The sequence below is a fragment of the Podarcis vaucheri genome (genome assembly GCF_965113315.1).
Source record: "Podarcis vaucheri genome assembly, chromosome: 17".
NCBI classification, from domain to species: Eukaryota; Metazoa; Chordata; class Lepidosauria; order Squamata; family Lacertidae; genus Podarcis; species Podarcis vaucheri.
The window spans coordinates 4462601-4480117 of NC_138755.1; the positions used below are offsets into that span (position 1 = coordinate 4462601).

Below are 17517 nucleotides of genomic sequence, written 5' to 3' on the forward strand. Positions count from 1 at the left end.
GCCTGCTCACTCAGCTGCATAGCATTCCATGTGCTCATCTGCATGCAGTTCCTTGTCACCAATGCTACCAGCTACTGCTTAAATGCAGCCCAGCTTTAACCTCTGGTCTCTGCCTCTTCTCAATCTTCTTTGGTGTTCCTTTCTTTATAGTTCTGTTTCTGTGTTTGGTTTGAGATTGTAAGCCCAGGGGCCTGGCTTTGTTCTCTTAACCTTCATTATTCTACAGTGCCTACTGTCTATGATTATCACCATAAACACAGCATTATTATTTTATGCCAGCAGGCCAATGCAATTGTTTAAAATCTATCTCGAGTAGCCAGGCAACGATTATATTGTATTTTTTATGTTGCTGATGTTTTGTGAGAGACTAGTATAGAAATCCTTTTATTTAAATAAATACATTATTCCCCATAACTGAAAGGAGTAGGACAGGTTTCGCAAAGTAAAGAAATAATAATTCAGTAAAGATTTATTCCAGTACCTGACTAATGTTTCTTAGTGCCAAGCTTGGAGGTTATTTTATCTTTTTAGTACAAGAATATGCATAATTCTGCTGTAGCCTGAATCAGGCTTGTGTGGAATCTAACCCAAGTCGCCCTTCATTTTGCTAAATTACTCTAAAGTGTCTTAAAATTATTTTATTGCATTTTTATTCCACCTGCCCGCCAAGGAGCTATCCCATAACGACCCTGTGAAGTCCGTTAGGTGGTAAAAGGCTGACCTGAAGGGACACCATGATCTTCATTGGGAACTGGAGCCCAGAGTCTAACTTTGTAGCCATCACACTGTGCTTAGTTAGCTATCACATAAAGATTAATGTCCCACATGGTATTTATTTAAAAAACTATAATTTTTGCTGGGATCTCTTGGTATGTTAGTCTTTAAAATATCAATACTGGATATGACTTGACTTGGGGTGCCTACATTTGTGGCTCCGTAGGCATTCCTGAGCTCTTGCCTGCGTAGTTTTCTACACAATGGCTGTCTTGCATAACCATGGCCCACATCTCTGCTAATCTGTTTGCCTTCTGCAAAAAAAACCCTCTTCGGGTAAGATTACTATCACTTGGAAGCTGAGTGGGAGGAGAAGATAGTAGTCAACATTCGCCATTTCACACCCCAGAAGGACACTTCCTTCAAAGAACTGCATTAACAGGGAGTATCAGTGCTTTCAGAAACTATTGCAACCTCTGTGAAATCAGCCATTACTCCGCAATTGTATCTCTTGCTACACACCTTTTTAGCATTCTTTTGCAATCAAAGGGAAACACCTACCATGCTTAACAACCTGGAAATCTATGGTCAGGAATGTGTGTGGGCACCCAGAGCTGGGTAATAGCCAACATTCGCCTACCAATGCAGCTTCAGCCTGTATTTATGGCCACCATAGGCTTGTCCCCTGTATCTTGCAGTGTCTGTAGATCAGAATCTTGGAAGATTAGCCCTATAACTCGGCAGCAGGTAAATCTAAATTTGTCAGACTAACTTCAGAATTGGGGAACCTGTGTTCCTTCACATTGTTGCTGTACTAATGCAAGGTCCATAATCCCTGATCAAGAGTCACACTGGCTGAGTGATGGGGTTGGACAACAACATCTGGAGGGCCCACAGGTTCCCCATTCCTACACCATAGCAAGGCTGCAGCCAGATGAAAACAGAGAATGTGTGAAGGGCTGTAGCTCCATAGTAGAGCTGAACCCAGGGATTTATGCATAGAAATCACTTGTATGCTTAAGTTTCTATGTTCGGCCCTTGCTGTCACCAGTTAAAAGGATCCTGGACTGAAGGACTTAGAAAGCCACTTCCAGTGGAAATGAGTTTCCACTCAAAAGATGGATAATAATTGCTGTTTTTGTAGGAAGAACTAGTGCCTGAATATGCTTTTTCCTCCTCCCTCCTCCTCCCCTTTTCTTTTGTGTCGTGTCTCTTAGATTGTGAGTCAGAGGGCAGGGTCTCTTTTGTTAGCAGTCTTATGTAAACAACTCTGGGAGCCTTTTCAGCTGAAGAGTGAAAAGTGTTTTAAATAAATAAATGACTTTTCCATGGTGTTCCTATCTAGTATTTGTTTAGTGGTCAATCCTATGCAAGTTTACACAGAAGTAAGTCAACTGTGTTCAATGGGCATTATTTCTAGGTAAGTGTATTTAAGATTACAGCCTTTTGTTGGTTATTAGACGTTATCCAGCAAGTGCTCCCTCTTTTTCTGTTAAGAGTATTGGATTCTAGGTATCACTTTTACCTTTCTCTTTAAAAGCTTGCAGGCAGAGACAACATGTTTTCTTTCTTTCTTTCTTTCTTCCTTTCTTTCTGGGTGGTGGTGGAGCTTTTTGTCTTTCTCATGCTACCAGAAGGGCTGGTCTTCCCACTAAGCTGGGGTGAGGCAGCTGCCTCGGGCATTAGATGTTGGGGTGCCATTAAAGGGAAGCAAACTTTTATTTAGTTTATAGGTGTTGTTACCATGGGACAGGGCAGGGGCAGCAGCTGGATTTTTATTTTGTTCATATCTGCCTACCAGTTCATTTCTAAGGTGCCCTTCTACCATTTCCCTACAACATCTAAGTTATGTACACACACACAAACACAGAGGCAGGTACTGGCTGCAAAACAAGCCTTGAAAACCAAGTCAATGAATGCAAAAGAGCATAAATAGATTTGCATAAGTACGGTAACTTTTTGGATAGGCATTGGGACATTTTTGCCTTAAATGGCTTTTATTTTAAAGGCTTATTGTCCCATTTCCTCAGAGCATCTCAGTCCCAGAGAAAAGGAGAAAATCTCTTCTTCTAGTTAACCATACTTATCAAAATGCCCTTAACTTGACATATGGAATCGGGACCAATACAGTGGTACCTCTGGTTAAGAACTTAATTTGTTCTGGAGGTCCGTTCTTAACCTGAAACTGTTCTTAACCTGAGGTACCACTTTAGCTAATGGGGCCTCCCGCTGCTGCTGTGCCGCCACCATGTGATTTCTGTTCTCATCCTGAAGCAAAGTTCTTAACCCGAGGTACTATTTCTGGGTTAGCCGAGTCTGTAACCTGAAGTGTCTGTATCCCAAGGTACCACTGTAGAAGAAAAAAAGCAAAGCCACACAGAACCCAAGGCAGAGCTACGTAGGATAAGCAACATGGTGCTGCCCTTCCCCTCTTCTCCAGCCATAAAAGGCCCAGAGCCTCTATCTGGGGCTTCTGTTTTCAGTGGTAACCCCATGTTGCTTATAACATGCTGCTTTGGGGAACCCCTGACCCTCCAGGTGTTGCTGGACTCCCAATTCCCTAATTGCCTAATAGTCGGGGTGGTGTCCTGGAGGACACCCCAAAGTGTGAACAGGGTTGATCCAAAACAGGATCCTTTTTTACTGACACTGGTCAGCGGTGGAATTTGAAGAGGAAGAATATGTAAGTACAGTGGTACCTCGGGTTAAGCACTTAATTCGTTCGGGAGGTCCGTTCTTAACCTGAAACTGTTCTTAACCTGAAACAACACTTTAGCTAATGGGGCCTCCTGCTGCTGCCACGCCACTGGAGCACGATTTCTGTTCTCATCCTGAAGCAAAGTTCTTAACCTGAAGCACTATTTCTGGGTTAGCGGAGTCTGTAACCTGAAGTGTATGTAACCTGAAGTGTATGTAACCCGAGGTACCACTGTACAAGGACCTACATAGGGTGTTAACCTATGTAGACTATTTCCAGAAGTGCTTAGCCTCAGAGACCTCCTCGCTGTCATGTGCTTCCTAGACAACTTTTTAATAGGCACTGATAGCCCTTACTCATTTGTCTAGGTTTACCTGAATGGCACCGTGGCAGAAGTCTACAGCACCGTTCCCACTGGCCAGCGTTCCCCAGTCAATCCAGACCTGCTCCTGGATGGCAGTGGGGCCCACCTGTATGTGATGACGGCCTCCCAGGTGTGTGAGTAGTCATGGGGCACAATCCCCTTCTCCCTTTACTTCTACAGCACTGCTGTTTGTCATCCTCAGTTTGGATGCAGGAAAGTTCTGCGTTGTATCTGCTTTTGTTGAGTTTTCATAGGACACCCCCCCCAAGTTATTTTCATGTTGAAAACTTGCAGCATTGCTGTGCTGCCTTGTGCAAAAAAACCTCGTTATGCGCTCAGAGGTAATCTAAGCCCTGTTACTAGATTATGAGAGTTTATAACAATCAATCTCCTTTATTGGCATAGAAAAAGTGCACAACACAGTTAACGAAACATAGTAGGAGATACATTAGGATAAAACTATCCAGACATTGTGAGGTGCGAAAATGGCTTTTAGGACCTATGGTGACATACTCTGGTTTCTCTTCAGATCGTATGGTACAAGGTTGAGTGCTACTCTGAAAGAAATTTTAACTTACAAGATATTTCTTTTCCTGTATCATATTTAGCTTAGTTCATTGGTGTTGTCTGGAGTAGTAGGATAAGACAATAAGGTTGACCTTTAGTGCCAAACTTCCTGCCCCCTCAAACTCCACTCCTGTTTTAACCATCCTTTTCCTTATCGATACCTTTTCTCTACCACCCCCTTGCCCTTGGCCTAAAACTATTCCCTTCTGAATATATCTGAAATTAGTAGAGGCCGATGCAAAAACGGATGCAAAGTAGCCTAGATTCTACTGATGGTGGTGGTTTTTGAGTATATAGTGTATGACTTGCCTTTTTCCAACCCAGGTCTCCAAGGTCCCGGTCTCTGAATGCCCTCACTTCCAGGACTGTGCCTCCTGCCTGCGCGCCCAAGACCCCTTCTGTGGTTGGTGTGTTCTGCAGAGTAGGTGGGTCACAGATGAGAACTAGCAGTGTGTGCTTTATTTCAAATTAGAAGACACGCCTTCTTTTTCTCTGTCTCTAATATATAATTGGCTGATTGGCAGGTGTACCCGGAAGTTGGAGTGTGAGCGCCATGAGATGGCCAATCACTGGCTTTGGAGCTATGGAGCTGAGAGCCAATGTTTGAGAGTGGAACAGATGTCACCAGCCAATCAGAGCCGAGAAGAACAAACAGAGGTGAATGTGGAGAGTCAAAGGTTGAAACCTGGGTTGATTGTGATTTGGATCAGGTGGTTATTCACATGTTACTCTCTTAATTAGCATGTGTGTGGAATGAAGCATCTCAGTGTCACCTAGGTTTTCCTCAAATGCACATTGCTCATAGCATGTATATCGACATTGATGCCTAGAGATTCCTTTCCTTGTCTTCATCAAGTTCTGGCAAAGACTGATCCCTAGCTGCTACCGCACTCGCCCCGTGCCTGAGAGGGATACCAAACATTGACTCACCAAACATTAATTTACTTAAGATCAGTGCTCTGCTTTTATTTTCAATGCTGCCCATACAGTTCTCCTAAAAGTAACTTATGGAAAAATAATATTAAGACCATAAAAAATTAAGCCACAAAAAGTGGCACAGCCAGATAAGCTACATTCCTATTGTTATGTACTGAAGTTCTCACCCTGGCCCAAAGGAGTATTGTGTATGTAATTTTCACTCAGGTCCACGTCAGTTACTTTAGGCGGGAAGCCCTGGGTTGTTGTTGCTACAATCTTGACAGCTGGCTGCCTATAAAAGCAGGCCGGCTGAGCTGTTTGCTGTTCAGTTCTGTTCCAGCTTACAAATAAAGAGCTGCATTGGAGAAATCGCTGTGTCGTCTGCTATGTCTACCCACAACTTAACACCTATAAAACGATGTGTCTCCTGCTCTGCCCAGGTCTCCATGTTGGTCCCACGTCTCCCTGCACTGGCAGAGGGAGAGCAATACCACTGTGCCTTCGGGAGCCAAGACAGCCAAGCACACCTGCAAGACTCCTGGGTTCGCTGCCTCTCACCTGTTCCGCAGCAGGTGCCACCCACCCAAGAGGGCAAAGGTGAGCCAGGAAAGTATGCCTGACTTCTAACCTTGCAATACAGTGGTGCCTCTGGTTACGTACTTAATTCATTCCGGAGGTCTGTTCTTAAACTGAGGTACCACTTTAGCTAATGGGGCCTCCCGCTGCTGCTGCACGCCAGCGCGCGATTTCTGTTCTCATCCTGAGGTAAAAGTTCTTAACCCGAGGTACTACTTCCTGGTTAGCGGAGTCAGTAACCCAAAATGTTTGTAACCCAAGATGTTTGTAACCCGAGGTACCACTGTATTGTACCCTTTACAGCTATTATTTCCCCCAGAAGAGGGATGGTTTTCAGTGGGACAGCATCTTCGGATGAAGGGCGGTATATAAATTTAATGAATAATCATAATACCACGATACAGATAAGGAGCATGCCCTTGATCAGTGTGGCTATTCTTCCTTTGAAAATAAAATTGACCCAATATGTAGCTTGTCCCTGATTTCTCCAGAGAACTTGGGTTGTCAACATTTCAAGCAATCTCTGCTTCTGTGCCTGTAAAACAGTAGCTTGATCTTCAGCAACTAGCAGGTGCAGCTTTTTGAAGTATGTAGATAAACTTGCTGAATGTCTGCTGATCAAGTTCCTCTTAAAAACACAGCAGTAGCCCCCACTTGAAAAGTTGGCAATCTGTTTATTGTTTGCTGCTTCCACTTTGGCTTAGTGCTGACAATCATTAAAGAAGAGTAGAATTATGAAGTTACATACATTTGTAAAACTGAAAAAGAAATTGCTTGATATCCCTCCTTTTAAAAAACATAAAGGATCTTCATATGCAAAAAAAAAAGGGTGCGTGCGCTAAAATATCTTTAAGTAATTAATCTATGTGGACTGACCTTGAGCATGTGCTCTAGGTGTCATAGTAGGATTACTGTGGGGAATTATATCCTGGTGCTATTCTGTTTTCCAACAAGCAGTGGGGGAGCTGCGCTTTTGCAAAGTATCAAGCCCAACTGTTGATTCATCTGGTCCTGTTAGCTAGGGATGATGGGAGTTGTAGTCCCAAAACAGCTGGAGGGCCGAGTTTGGGGATGCCTGTTCTAGGCCATCCATGGACTCCCATGGAGGCTTATAAACCAATCCAGTAGGTATTAACTATCCCCCCCCCCAAAGTTTTAGATGCTTAAAACAATCCCCAAAACCTTTTGGCAAACGTGGGGCTAGTTCTTATGCCTAGACCAAGGCCTAGTTCTCACATGAGGTGGTCACCTTGTGCCTGGATCTACCACTTCAGGCTACAGGTTGGAGCAAAAGAAGCTCCACGTAGAAAACTCAGGGACAAGTGTGCTAGTCCCTGACATTCTAGTTTTTTCTGCGGAGGGTTTTTTCCTACGGATTCTCAACTTGCTGACTGAAGTGGTGCAGCCCAGACACAGGTTTGCCACCTTGATAAGAACTCTGACTTGCTCATCTATTATATTTTTATCACTGTAGTGGAAGGCAGTCGCAGCCACATGTCCTTTGAGGTTTTTTAAGCTTCGGACATCATGGCTTCCCTTCAGTTGCCTTTGCCTATTCTCAAAACTATAAAGCCATCTGAGAAAATGCTTCTCTGTTACCCAGCAACCGTTAAATACTTCTGGCCTAGACCAAGTGATAATCTCTGAAGGGTCTTCACTGGAATCGCCCAAATTGGTGGGAAAAGCCAAGAGGCCAATGGTGCGCATGCATGCTGATGCTGTTCAGAGGGTGTGTGGAGGTAGCCATTCACCTTGCATTATGTGTAAGTGGGAGGAAAGTTTCTTACTGTGCTTTTCCCCTCCTCAGATCATGTGACTGTGGCGTTAGCCTTGATGTTCCAGGATGTAGTGGTGGCGTCCGTGGGATTTTCCTTCTATGACTGTAATGCTGTGAGCCAACTTGCTGATGCCACCCCGTGAGCGAATGTTGAGTGGGGATGAGGGCATTTGGGGGGGGAGGGGCCTGCAGGTTGGATATTGAGAAGCATCTGTAAGATTTTTTGGGAGGGTGGGAGGTTGGAGGGGGTGTAGTACAACTTGCCCTAGCTAGCAAGAAGCTTTTACAGTGGTGCCTCGCAAGACGAAATTAATTCGTTCCGCAAGTTTTTTCTTCTTGCGAGTTTTTTGTCTTGCGAAGCACGGTTTCCCATAGGAATGCATTGAAAATCAATCAATGCGTTCCTATGGAGACCGTCCGGGGACAGAGGGGAAGCGCCGCTCTGTCCCCTCTTTTGAAGCAAGGGGCTGCGGGGAGAAGATAGCTTCTCCCCGCCGCCCCTTGCTTCAAAAGAGGTCCAGGGACAGCGGGGAAGAAGCGCTGTGCTTCCCGCTGTCCCCGGACCTGGGGCGGTGGGGAGAAGCGATCTCCCCGCCGCCCCTTGCTTCAAAAGAGGTCCGGGGACAGCGGGGAAGACGCGCTGTGCTTCCCGCTGTCCCCGGATCTGGGGCTGCGGGGAGAAGATCGCTTCTCCCCACCGCCCCTTGCTTCAAAAGAGGTCCGGGGACAGCGGGGAAGATGCGCTGCGCTTCCCGCTATCCCCGGAGCTTGCGGGGCAAGCTTCGTTTTGCGAAGCAAGCCCATAGGGAAATTCGTCTTGCGAGGCAACTCGAAAACGAAAAAACCTTTCGTTTTGGAGTTTTTCGTCTCGCGAAGCGTTCGTCTTGCGGGGCACCACTGTATGTTGAAAACAAAACTGTGTTCACTCTTTGTACTAAAAGGTTGAAATTCTGCACTAAGGAAAACTGAATTCTGGAACTTTCCTATGAATTATGCAAATTCAGCACATGCATATAATTGCTTGTTTCACATAAATTATTCTGTTTCTGAGCAAGGGCAAAGCAGAGATCTAATGCCCCATTCTCTGTTGAAAACAGTCTCACTGAATCTACCATAGCCTAGAAGATCTCACCTGACACTTCAAAGCACATTATTGCTGCCTTAAGCTAGAATCTTGCTTGTTTGTTAAAAAAAAAAAGCTTCACCTCCCTTTCTGAACCTGCTGTCCACATACAGTCCTGTTTAAAGGTCCTTTTCCTTTGACCCCCCCCCCCTTCTCCCATAGGTGTGGGACATGTGTGGACAGCCCCTGGATGTGTCATTGGTGCCCATCTAGTCACCGCTGTGTCCCTGGAGGGCCCTGCCCAGATGGAGAGGGGCTTGTGTACAATCAGAAGGTGAGTAACTGTATAGCACAGGGGTCAGCAACCTTTTTCAGCCGTGGGCCGGTCCACCGTTCCTCAGACCATGTGGTGGGCTGGACTATATTTTTTTAGGGGAAATGAACAAATTCCTATGCCCCACAAATAACCCAGAGATGCATTTTAAATAAAAGGGCACATCCTGCTCAGGAAAAAACACGCTGATTCCTGGACCGTCCGTGGGCCGGATTGAGAAGGTGATTGGGCTGCATCTGGCCCACGGGCCTTAGGTTGCCTAACCCTGGTATAGCAGGTCCCTCCTTACTTTCCGGAATAAATTATGTTGGTGGGGGGAAGAATGGGAGAAATGTTTCTGCATCTAAGCCCTCTGTGTCTCCTAGTTAACTTCTGAAGAGCCCCGTGGTGCAGCTGCCTGCCCCAGTGTGGGGGGCATTGGGGAGACCCACCTGATTCCTGTTGGTGTAAAAATGCCACTGAACCTGGTAGCCTGGAATCTGCACTTGTTGACGGTAAGTGACAAGATTAAAAGTCCTAGAAGCTACTGGTGTGTCTCTGTGTGAAAGGAAATAGGGCTTGACAAGACCTCTTGGGACACAAGGGGCTCTTCATTTCAAAGCTAAAATGCACTTGAGTCTGCCACGTCTAAGTACCCAAGGAACATGTCATTTTTGTATGCATGTGCATAACTTTTAAGGGAATCCATACCCCAGGGATAAGGAACTGGTGGCCTTCTAGATGTTGTTCCACTACAATTCCCATCAGCTGCAGCCATCACAGACAATAGTCAGGCATGATGGGAGCTGCAGTCCAGCCACATCTGGAGGCTCACTTGTTCCCCCAGCTGCTCTGCAGAACGTGATTCCCAAGATTGTGTGGGGAACTGTGGAAGTTTGAACATGTTTCAGATCGGTCTTGCAAATGAACTAGGAATTTGAAGACGTGGGCTTGAGTGCTATTTTAATATTTTAAGCCTGGCCTCTCACAGGGTTGTAGTGGGGATTAAATGAGGAGGGGGAGAACCCCGTATGCCACCTTAAGCTCCTTAGAGGGAAAATGTGGGATAAAAATGCAAGAAATAAAAAAATAAAAGTTGCTGCAGCATCACACATACCAGTTATTTGTATGCAAGTCGTGCCTTTGCTGAACTCTGAGGGGCTTCAGCTTGCAATGACAGATGTAGTTGGCATTGCCCCTCTGTGTTAGGACTGGCAAACAAAAGGGCAGGGAGAGCAGGACTGAGAGTGAGCAGACTTTGTGGCAGGACTGGGGAAGGAGGGGGCAGGTGTGGCGTGCAGGGCCCTGTCTCACCCTGTCCTCATCCTCAGGCCCCAGTAACACTCTCCTGTGTACTGGAAGTGGAGGGAACCCCGGTTGTGGTTCCAGCATCCTTGGAAGAAGGGGACAGGGGAACATCCCGTCGTGTGCAGTGCCTGCCCCAGGCATATAACTACACACAGCCTGCCCCTGAGCTACATGTCCCTCTCTACATCACGATAGGGGAAGACCGGCGCCTTGACAGCCATGGAGACCTGCATGGTAAGGGATGATGACCTGTGGAGGTTGGATTTTGTATGTATATATATATATATATAATGTTGTGGTTATGCCTTTGTGTGGGCCACAATTCAACAGGGAGTGCAGAATGTGGTACTGGGTGCAGGATTCAGTTTCATGAAATCCCCTGTTTTTTTAAATTTCAAAAGGAAGAATGCAGGCTTCTAACCCTCATAGCTGCAGAAAGATGCTTAAACAATTATGCACAGAGCCTTGAAAGCTTGACCTGGGTGTGATAAGCTTTGCAGTGGTTGGAGATGTACCTTCAGTGCCCTGTGCAACACTGTGCCCTTCCCCACCATATCAAAACCAGAAGAAATCAAGCAAAATAGTAAACCTGGTGTATGATTATGCAGAAGAAGCAAATAAATTGCATGGTTCTTGCAGACTGCATAATTCAGGTTTTCTTGGTGCAATTTCCTTTTAAAAAATCAGCACAGTGTATACTAAACCCTGGATATGTCCCACCACTACCCTTGAGTTGCTCAAGGCCCTGCAGTCTTGCACTTTCCTGCCTTCCTTGGGTTAGGAATGAACTCTTGCTGGTCTGGAAAAGGCAATATTAACAGTATGACTTGAATCTGATATTCATGCTTACCTTCATGCCTCCTTCTCCAGTGACTTTGTACAACTGTTCTGCTGGCCGTTCTGACTGCAGCCGCTGCAAGGCTGCTCCCCAGCATTTCCGCTGCATTTGGTGCCAGCTAGGAGAGGTGGCCAGCTGCATCTATGAGGACCTGTGCCCATCCAAAACTGACGTAGCTGCTTGTCCATCACCCGTCATCCACTCGGTGAGAATCAGCAAAGTTAGGTCTGCTACTCTGGTTAACTGCTGGTCCATTTCTTGGGAAGTTTTTGTATAGAACTTGAGCTAGGAAGCTGACCAGGACCCACTTCTGCTAACAAAAAACTGGGACCATTTTGTAAATGAGGTTTTTGTTTTTCCACAATCAAGCAGTATATAAAATTTATGAAATAAATAGTACCAGTGCTTGTCCTGTTCAGATTGCTGATGGTGCACACCACTTCTGCATAGAAAAAGGTTTTCTAAATGTAGAAAACTGACATGTCAGGGAGACGGGTTCTGGTATAGCTTTTATCCTGACATCTAGTTTTCTGTGAGCAAGAGTGTGTGTGCTGTGAGTATTCAGATATGTGACCCTTGACCTGCAGTCTGAAGTTGTCCACTTAATACCAGCACAATGGAAACTAGGCCTCAGCCTGTATTTTGTGTGTGTGCATCTACTTCCTTCCAGTCTGTCATATATCTGGTAGACTAGGTTATTGCCTGAGAGAACTCTTGCAGTAAACCAACTTGTCTCTAGTCTGCTGCCAGTGCTTTTTGTATCTTTTAGTCCAATCTGGAGCAGGGAGAACTTGGTTTGGTGCTATAACGCCCAGTCTGGGTGCTACTAATAAATGAGGTGTAATGGGTGACCACTGGAAAAAGGGGCCTTCTCAGAATGCCCTCCCCGCACAGGTTTGCCAGGCCTTGTGGTCTACTTGGTGCAGATTTTCCCATAGCCTCCACCCCAGGCTTTTCAGTTGCAAGTTGCTGAATCCACTGAATTTTAGGTCAGTTGTATACTTACAACGACACTGTGTTTTTCTTTATGTTGTTTTTTATGTTTTTATGCTGAATTGTAAAAAAACTGGAATCTGTTGGTTGTTTTTTATCCTCATGATTTTTATTATTTATAAGCTGCCCAGAGAACCGGGCAATACATAAATGCTGCTAATAAAATATTCCTGTTTTCTAGATTCACCCCATCACTGCACCCTTGGAGGGGGGCCTGACTCTCACTGTGACAGGATCCAACCTCGGCCGTCGCTTTGAGGATGTGGCCAAAACTGTGACTGTGGCTGGATTGCCATGCATCCCTGATCAAGCTCAGTATCTGGTTTCTACTAGGTAAGGAGGCCTGGGAGAAGGGCATGGCTCTCCCGTGTAAAACATTGAAAACCAGCTTTTTATGAAGAGAGCAACCAATTCCAACCCAGAAAGTGGCAGCTGAGGAACCTATTTTGTTTCACTGGTTTGCATATCAGTTTTATTTGCTATGATGCATGGCAAGCTATATCAGTTGCATGTGTTATTGAATGTTTACTGTGTAGCATTCTACTGATTTTCATTCAATGTGAGAAGTCTGAGCCAGTAGCCTGCTTCATCTCTTTAAAACATTTCTTAGCCTCCTTTCCTTATTCAGGATAGTGTACAAAAGTGAATCAAGTCAACTTACACATCATAATTCACCACAAGGTCTAGCATCTTGTTTCTCCCCGCAGTAGCCCTTTCCCTAGCAACTGACACATGGTGGTTTGATACTTTTGGATTGGGAGCTTCCAAACAGAGGCCTTTATTCATCAACCCTCCTATGGTTTTTTTCCTAACCCTCTTGTAATGCCTATCAAGGTAGTGCCATTCAATGCATCTTGTGGCAGCAAATTCCATAAATTAATTTACATGTTGTTGCCTGTCCTGAACTTGTTGCCTGTCACTTTTATTGGAAGGCACTGAATTCTAGCATTACAAGGGAGCTGGAGAAAATTCATCTGATCACTTTCCTTACCTAATCCATATCTTTTTAAGCCTTCATATTGCCTGTGTTTAATCATTTCTCCTCCCTAAACCAAAAAGCCCCTACGCTTTATAGCCGTTTCTCTAGCTTATCTGAATGCTTTGTTGTTGTTTTTTGAATAGCATTCCTTCTTGCCAGCCTAGAGAGAGAGGCTTGTCATGACTCCCACTTTTCAGATGGAGGGCTGAGGACAAAATTGAAAGATTGGCCTAGCATTACTCACTGGGTCTGTGACTGAGCTAAATTTGAACTCTGGCCTCTTATGTTCAAGTCAAACACACTAGGCACAGGAACTGAAACACATAATGGGTGGTATTCAACTAAGTTTTACTCAGAGTAGACTTGTTCAGTCAGTTTCAACTACCCGGTTCTGTTGCCAGAAGCCAGTACAAGGACTCTAGCTAGCGCAATGGGGCTTCTTCCACACCTCCCCCAAATTCACTCTTCAGGGTTGGGAGAACCCCTCAGAACAGCACATAGGGGAGAAAAAGGGAGGTCATTCCATCAGGCAAGCAGAAATGGTTGAGTTTATGGGATGATCTCCTTAGTGCTGTGTTTTGCTTCTTCTTCCTCTTCTGGCCCACCGGCTCTATCACTTTTGTCCTTGCTCTTCAAAATGTCTGCCATGGACTTTGGCAGGCTCCTTCATGACAGGGCCTTTCTGCTGTTCTCTACAGGATTGTGTGTCATGTTTCTCCTGGAAAGCGAGGCTTATCTGGCCCTGTCCAGGTCACTGTAGGAGACCGTCCGCCAGGGGTTTCTGAGACTTACTTCACTTATCAGGTCAGTATCTTACAGAGGACTGGCGGATGCCCGGGGGGGGGGGGGGTCTAAGGAAATACTCTAGCTTGGAACTGGGGGACCAGGCCAGAGATAAGCGTATTTGCTCCTAGTGGTTCCCTAACACTGTAAACTTCCTCCATGTCACTACTACTTGGGAGGGAGAATTCAAATGTTGGCAACACACACAAGCATGTCCCATTTAAGCCATGGTTTAGCAAGATGTACACGAGCAGGAAGGAGCCCCTGTGAGCCTCAGGCTCAGGGGCTTATCTCCCACTTCCCTTTCTCCCCTTGCAGCTGGAAGGCGGATTATGGCAGCTTCCCACCCCCTCTCCCATTTTCACTGAATCTCGACTTGTCATGTTGCCCAAACTCAGGACTCTGGGTCATAGGAACCGGCTCCTAGGGGCCCTAGGTCCCTTCGCCACCCCCCAATAAAATATTTGAGGGAGCCAGGCCCCCACAAAGTGGATGGGTATTGCCATGCAAATGGTGTGCATGCACCATGTCTTGTGATTGATTATGCGAGGTGGGGCTTACCTGCCCCCCCATATTTTATTCAAGTTGGCACCAGACTCTGGTTAGTTTTATTAAGCCAGCTTCAGAAATCACAATTGGGAGTTTGCTTGTTTTGAACCTGACCAGATCTGGTCATAAGCCACAGCCCCTTGTTCAGGCAACAAGACAAGGCTTTGGAAGAGCAAAACTGAAAGCTGCTGAAGTCTTCCTCCAGGTCATGTGGGGGGGAACGGTGAAGGGGAGGCTTGTGGCCGCAACTTCCTGCCTGTACGCATAAAGTTAAATATGATATGCGAACCTAACCCCTGTCCCCAGGCCTAATGGGTGCTTCTTTCCCCAGGACCCCACCCTTCTTGATCTGCACCCCCAGCTTGGCCCCATGGCTGGGGGCACTCGAGTCACCATCACTGGAGAGGAACTTCTGACAGGCACTGAGATTGCTGCCTACGTTGGGGCGCTGCCCTGTATTCTGTAAGTGGTGTGGCTTTTTTCATCACCCCCGACTTTGACCCTCCTCCTCCTCTTCTTTTCTCCGCTAGTCTTGCCTCAAGCCTTCACTTAACTTCTTTGCTCTCCCAACAGCGAGGAGCCTGTGCAACCAGGAGCCATTGTTTGTCGTACCAGTGCTAGCCTCAAGCCACAAGAGGCGTCTGTCTGGGTCCAGTATGAAGGGGCTGAGCGCCAGCTGCGGGGCAAGACCTTCCATTACACACCCAACCCCCAACTCACTGCGGCTTCCCCACTCACCAGCTTCCATGGGTAAAAAGAATGTAGGGGAGCGGGAATGATCAGGGCTGTCACCCAGTTAAATAAAATATTGATTCATCAGTCAATTAATTCTACATGAGTTTGCTGCAGTTAAAAACTCTTGTTCTGCAAAAAGACCAAGCTTACTTTGTTTTAAATGATGTATGCATATACCACAATGCGTATATCTATGTTTTTCTTTAAGTCTTCCCCTTCTACAAGGAAAGACGGTCATTTTTATGACCAAATGTATTGAATTGGGATGGGAAGAGAGACATTACAGTCCCAGTGCGAATCAATATGCATGCATGCATGCATGAATGTGCTGGCTATTTTTTATTTGTAATCAGCTCAGCAAGGGCTAAAATGTGAATGATGTTCCGTCAGGTTTGGTGCTAAATTATGAAAGAGGTGCAGGGGTTTAAGGCTGAATGTTTGCAAATGTAGCTATGGGTCCCTGGGCTTCCTTTAACTTGAGGGGACTCAGTAAAGGAATAACTCAAAGGTTAAGTTTTGAAGGGAGTGAAATTTGGATGTGAGTAGGTGTTTTGGGAGGGACATACCATACAGCTGTTCTACCCGGACACGGAGATCCAGTGCTGAGGGCCTTCTGGCGGTTCCCTCACTGTGAGAAGCCAAGTTACAGGGAACCAGTCAAGGGAGCCTTCTCGGTAGTGGCGCCCTCCCTGTGGAATGCCCTCCTACCAGATGTCAAAGAGAAAAACAACTACCTGGTGTTTAGAAGACATTTAGGGAGGTTTTTAATGTTTGGTGTTTTAATGTATTTTTAATCTCTGTTGGAAGCTGCCCAGAGTGGCTGGGGAAACCCAGCCAGATGGGCGGGTTACAAATAATACATTATTATTATTATTATTATTATTATTATTATTATTATTATTATTTATTATACATAAGGAGCAGCAGGGGGAAAGACAGAGATGTTTAAGGGAGTCGGGTATCTGAGGAGGAAATAGAGGCAAAGCAAAAGTAGGGTCACACGTGGACCCCTGCAGCTGTGAACTTGCCCTGGGAATCTGTTTGGACCTCTGGTCCGAACCAGCAGGGCCGCTCTTATGTTCCCATAACTGTATGAATGAATGAATGAATGAATGAATGAATGAATGAATGAATGAATTTATTAATACGGTCACAGACCAGCATCGTCCTGTAACTGTAGTGCCTGTGTCAAACTCATGGGTGGCATGCTCTCCACTGCTTCAGCTGCTTCTCACCTTCCTGGATGTTGTGTTTCTCCAGGGGCGGACGGATCATCTATGTGAAAGGGACTAATTTGGATGTGGTGCAGCAGCCACTCATCAAAGCCATCCTGGAGCCAGAGGAGATGGCAAGTGGAAGCAGCCGGGAGAAAAGAGCCTGCGACTCCTTGCAGGGCCCCCACATCCCACTGACCCCAGCTCCACCCCACCCCTGTGCTGAGGTGGGAGACATGTTGGAGGTGAGTGCAGGGAGGAAAGGAATGCTTTGGCTTGTGGATTACAATTCAGGGGTCTCTCACTCACTCCCTCTCCCTTCTTGCATCTCCACAGTGCTGGGAGCCTTGTTGCGCCAATTCGTCCACCCTTCTCCTCTGCCCATCACCCGCTGTGCCACCCAATGCCCGCTTTCGACATCTTCATTTTGAGCTGGATGGACTCCACGTCCCCTTCAGCAATGCCAGTGGGGGCCAGAATTTCTCCTACAAGCCTAATCCCCACCTGCGCTGGCCTGGGCGGGATTCCACTGGACGTCCTTTCAGTCTTAAACCTGGCAATGTCTTGGACATAGAGGTGAGTGGCCATATTAAGGTGGGGGAAGTGGGGAATGGAGTCCCTAGGATGCAATAATCATTCATTTGCCTCCTAGCACAGTGATACTGAGTGGGGCATTTCTTACCCCTACCCTAAAACTCGCTCAGCTATTGGTGCCCTTTTATGCTGCTGCCAAGGCCTGCAAATCCTCATCAATGCCCTGTATGTGGATTTATTGAACACACAATTGCAGTGAAGTGGTCTTGATTTGAAGCAGTCTTGCACTGACTGCATGTCAGAAGAGCACCTTGAACTGCCCCTTGGAAAACCTAAGCCACCGTCTGCAAATATCAAGGCCCACTCAATGTATTTTGCTACCTGAGGCAGAGAAGCAAGTGGTGACCCTGCCCCCGAGTCAACGGTTATTGTACCCAAGGGCACTTGAGGCCAAAGATCATACAAGGACTTCTCCCCCTCACTGGCAGTAAAAATACAATATAGTGGTACCTCTGGTTATGAACGCTTCAGGTTACAAATTCTGCTAACCCGGAAGTAGCCGCTCCTGGTTGCAAACTTTGCCCCAGGATGTGA

The 17517-nt window shown here is 46.2% G+C and overlaps 1 protein-coding gene across 1 annotated transcript in view; it reads left to right on the forward strand.

Moving 5' to 3' along the window:
• Nucleotides 1–17517, forward strand: part of PLXNB3 (plexin B3) — a 56383-nt gene that overhangs the window by 16692 nt on the left and 22174 nt on the right. Inside the window, exons 5-19 of the mRNA XM_082204411.1 lie at nt 3781–3906; nt 4668–4768; nt 4868–5000; nt 5702–5858; nt 7645–7753; nt 8900–9011; nt 9377–9505; nt 10322–10532; nt 11169–11341; nt 12311–12462; nt 13807–13912; nt 14772–14902; nt 15014–15190; nt 16436–16634; nt 16726–16965. Of these exons, the coding sequence (XP_082060537.1) occupies nt 3781–3906; nt 4668–4768; nt 4868–5000; nt 5702–5858; nt 7645–7753; nt 8900–9011; nt 9377–9505; nt 10322–10532; nt 11169–11341; nt 12311–12462; nt 13807–13912; nt 14772–14902; nt 15014–15190; nt 16436–16634; nt 16726–16965 (2256 nt within the window). The remainder of the gene's footprint in view (nt 1–3780; nt 3907–4667; nt 4769–4867; nt 5001–5701; nt 5859–7644; nt 7754–8899; nt 9012–9376; nt 9506–10321; nt 10533–11168; nt 11342–12310; nt 12463–13806; nt 13913–14771; nt 14903–15013; nt 15191–16435; nt 16635–16725; nt 16966–17517) is intronic.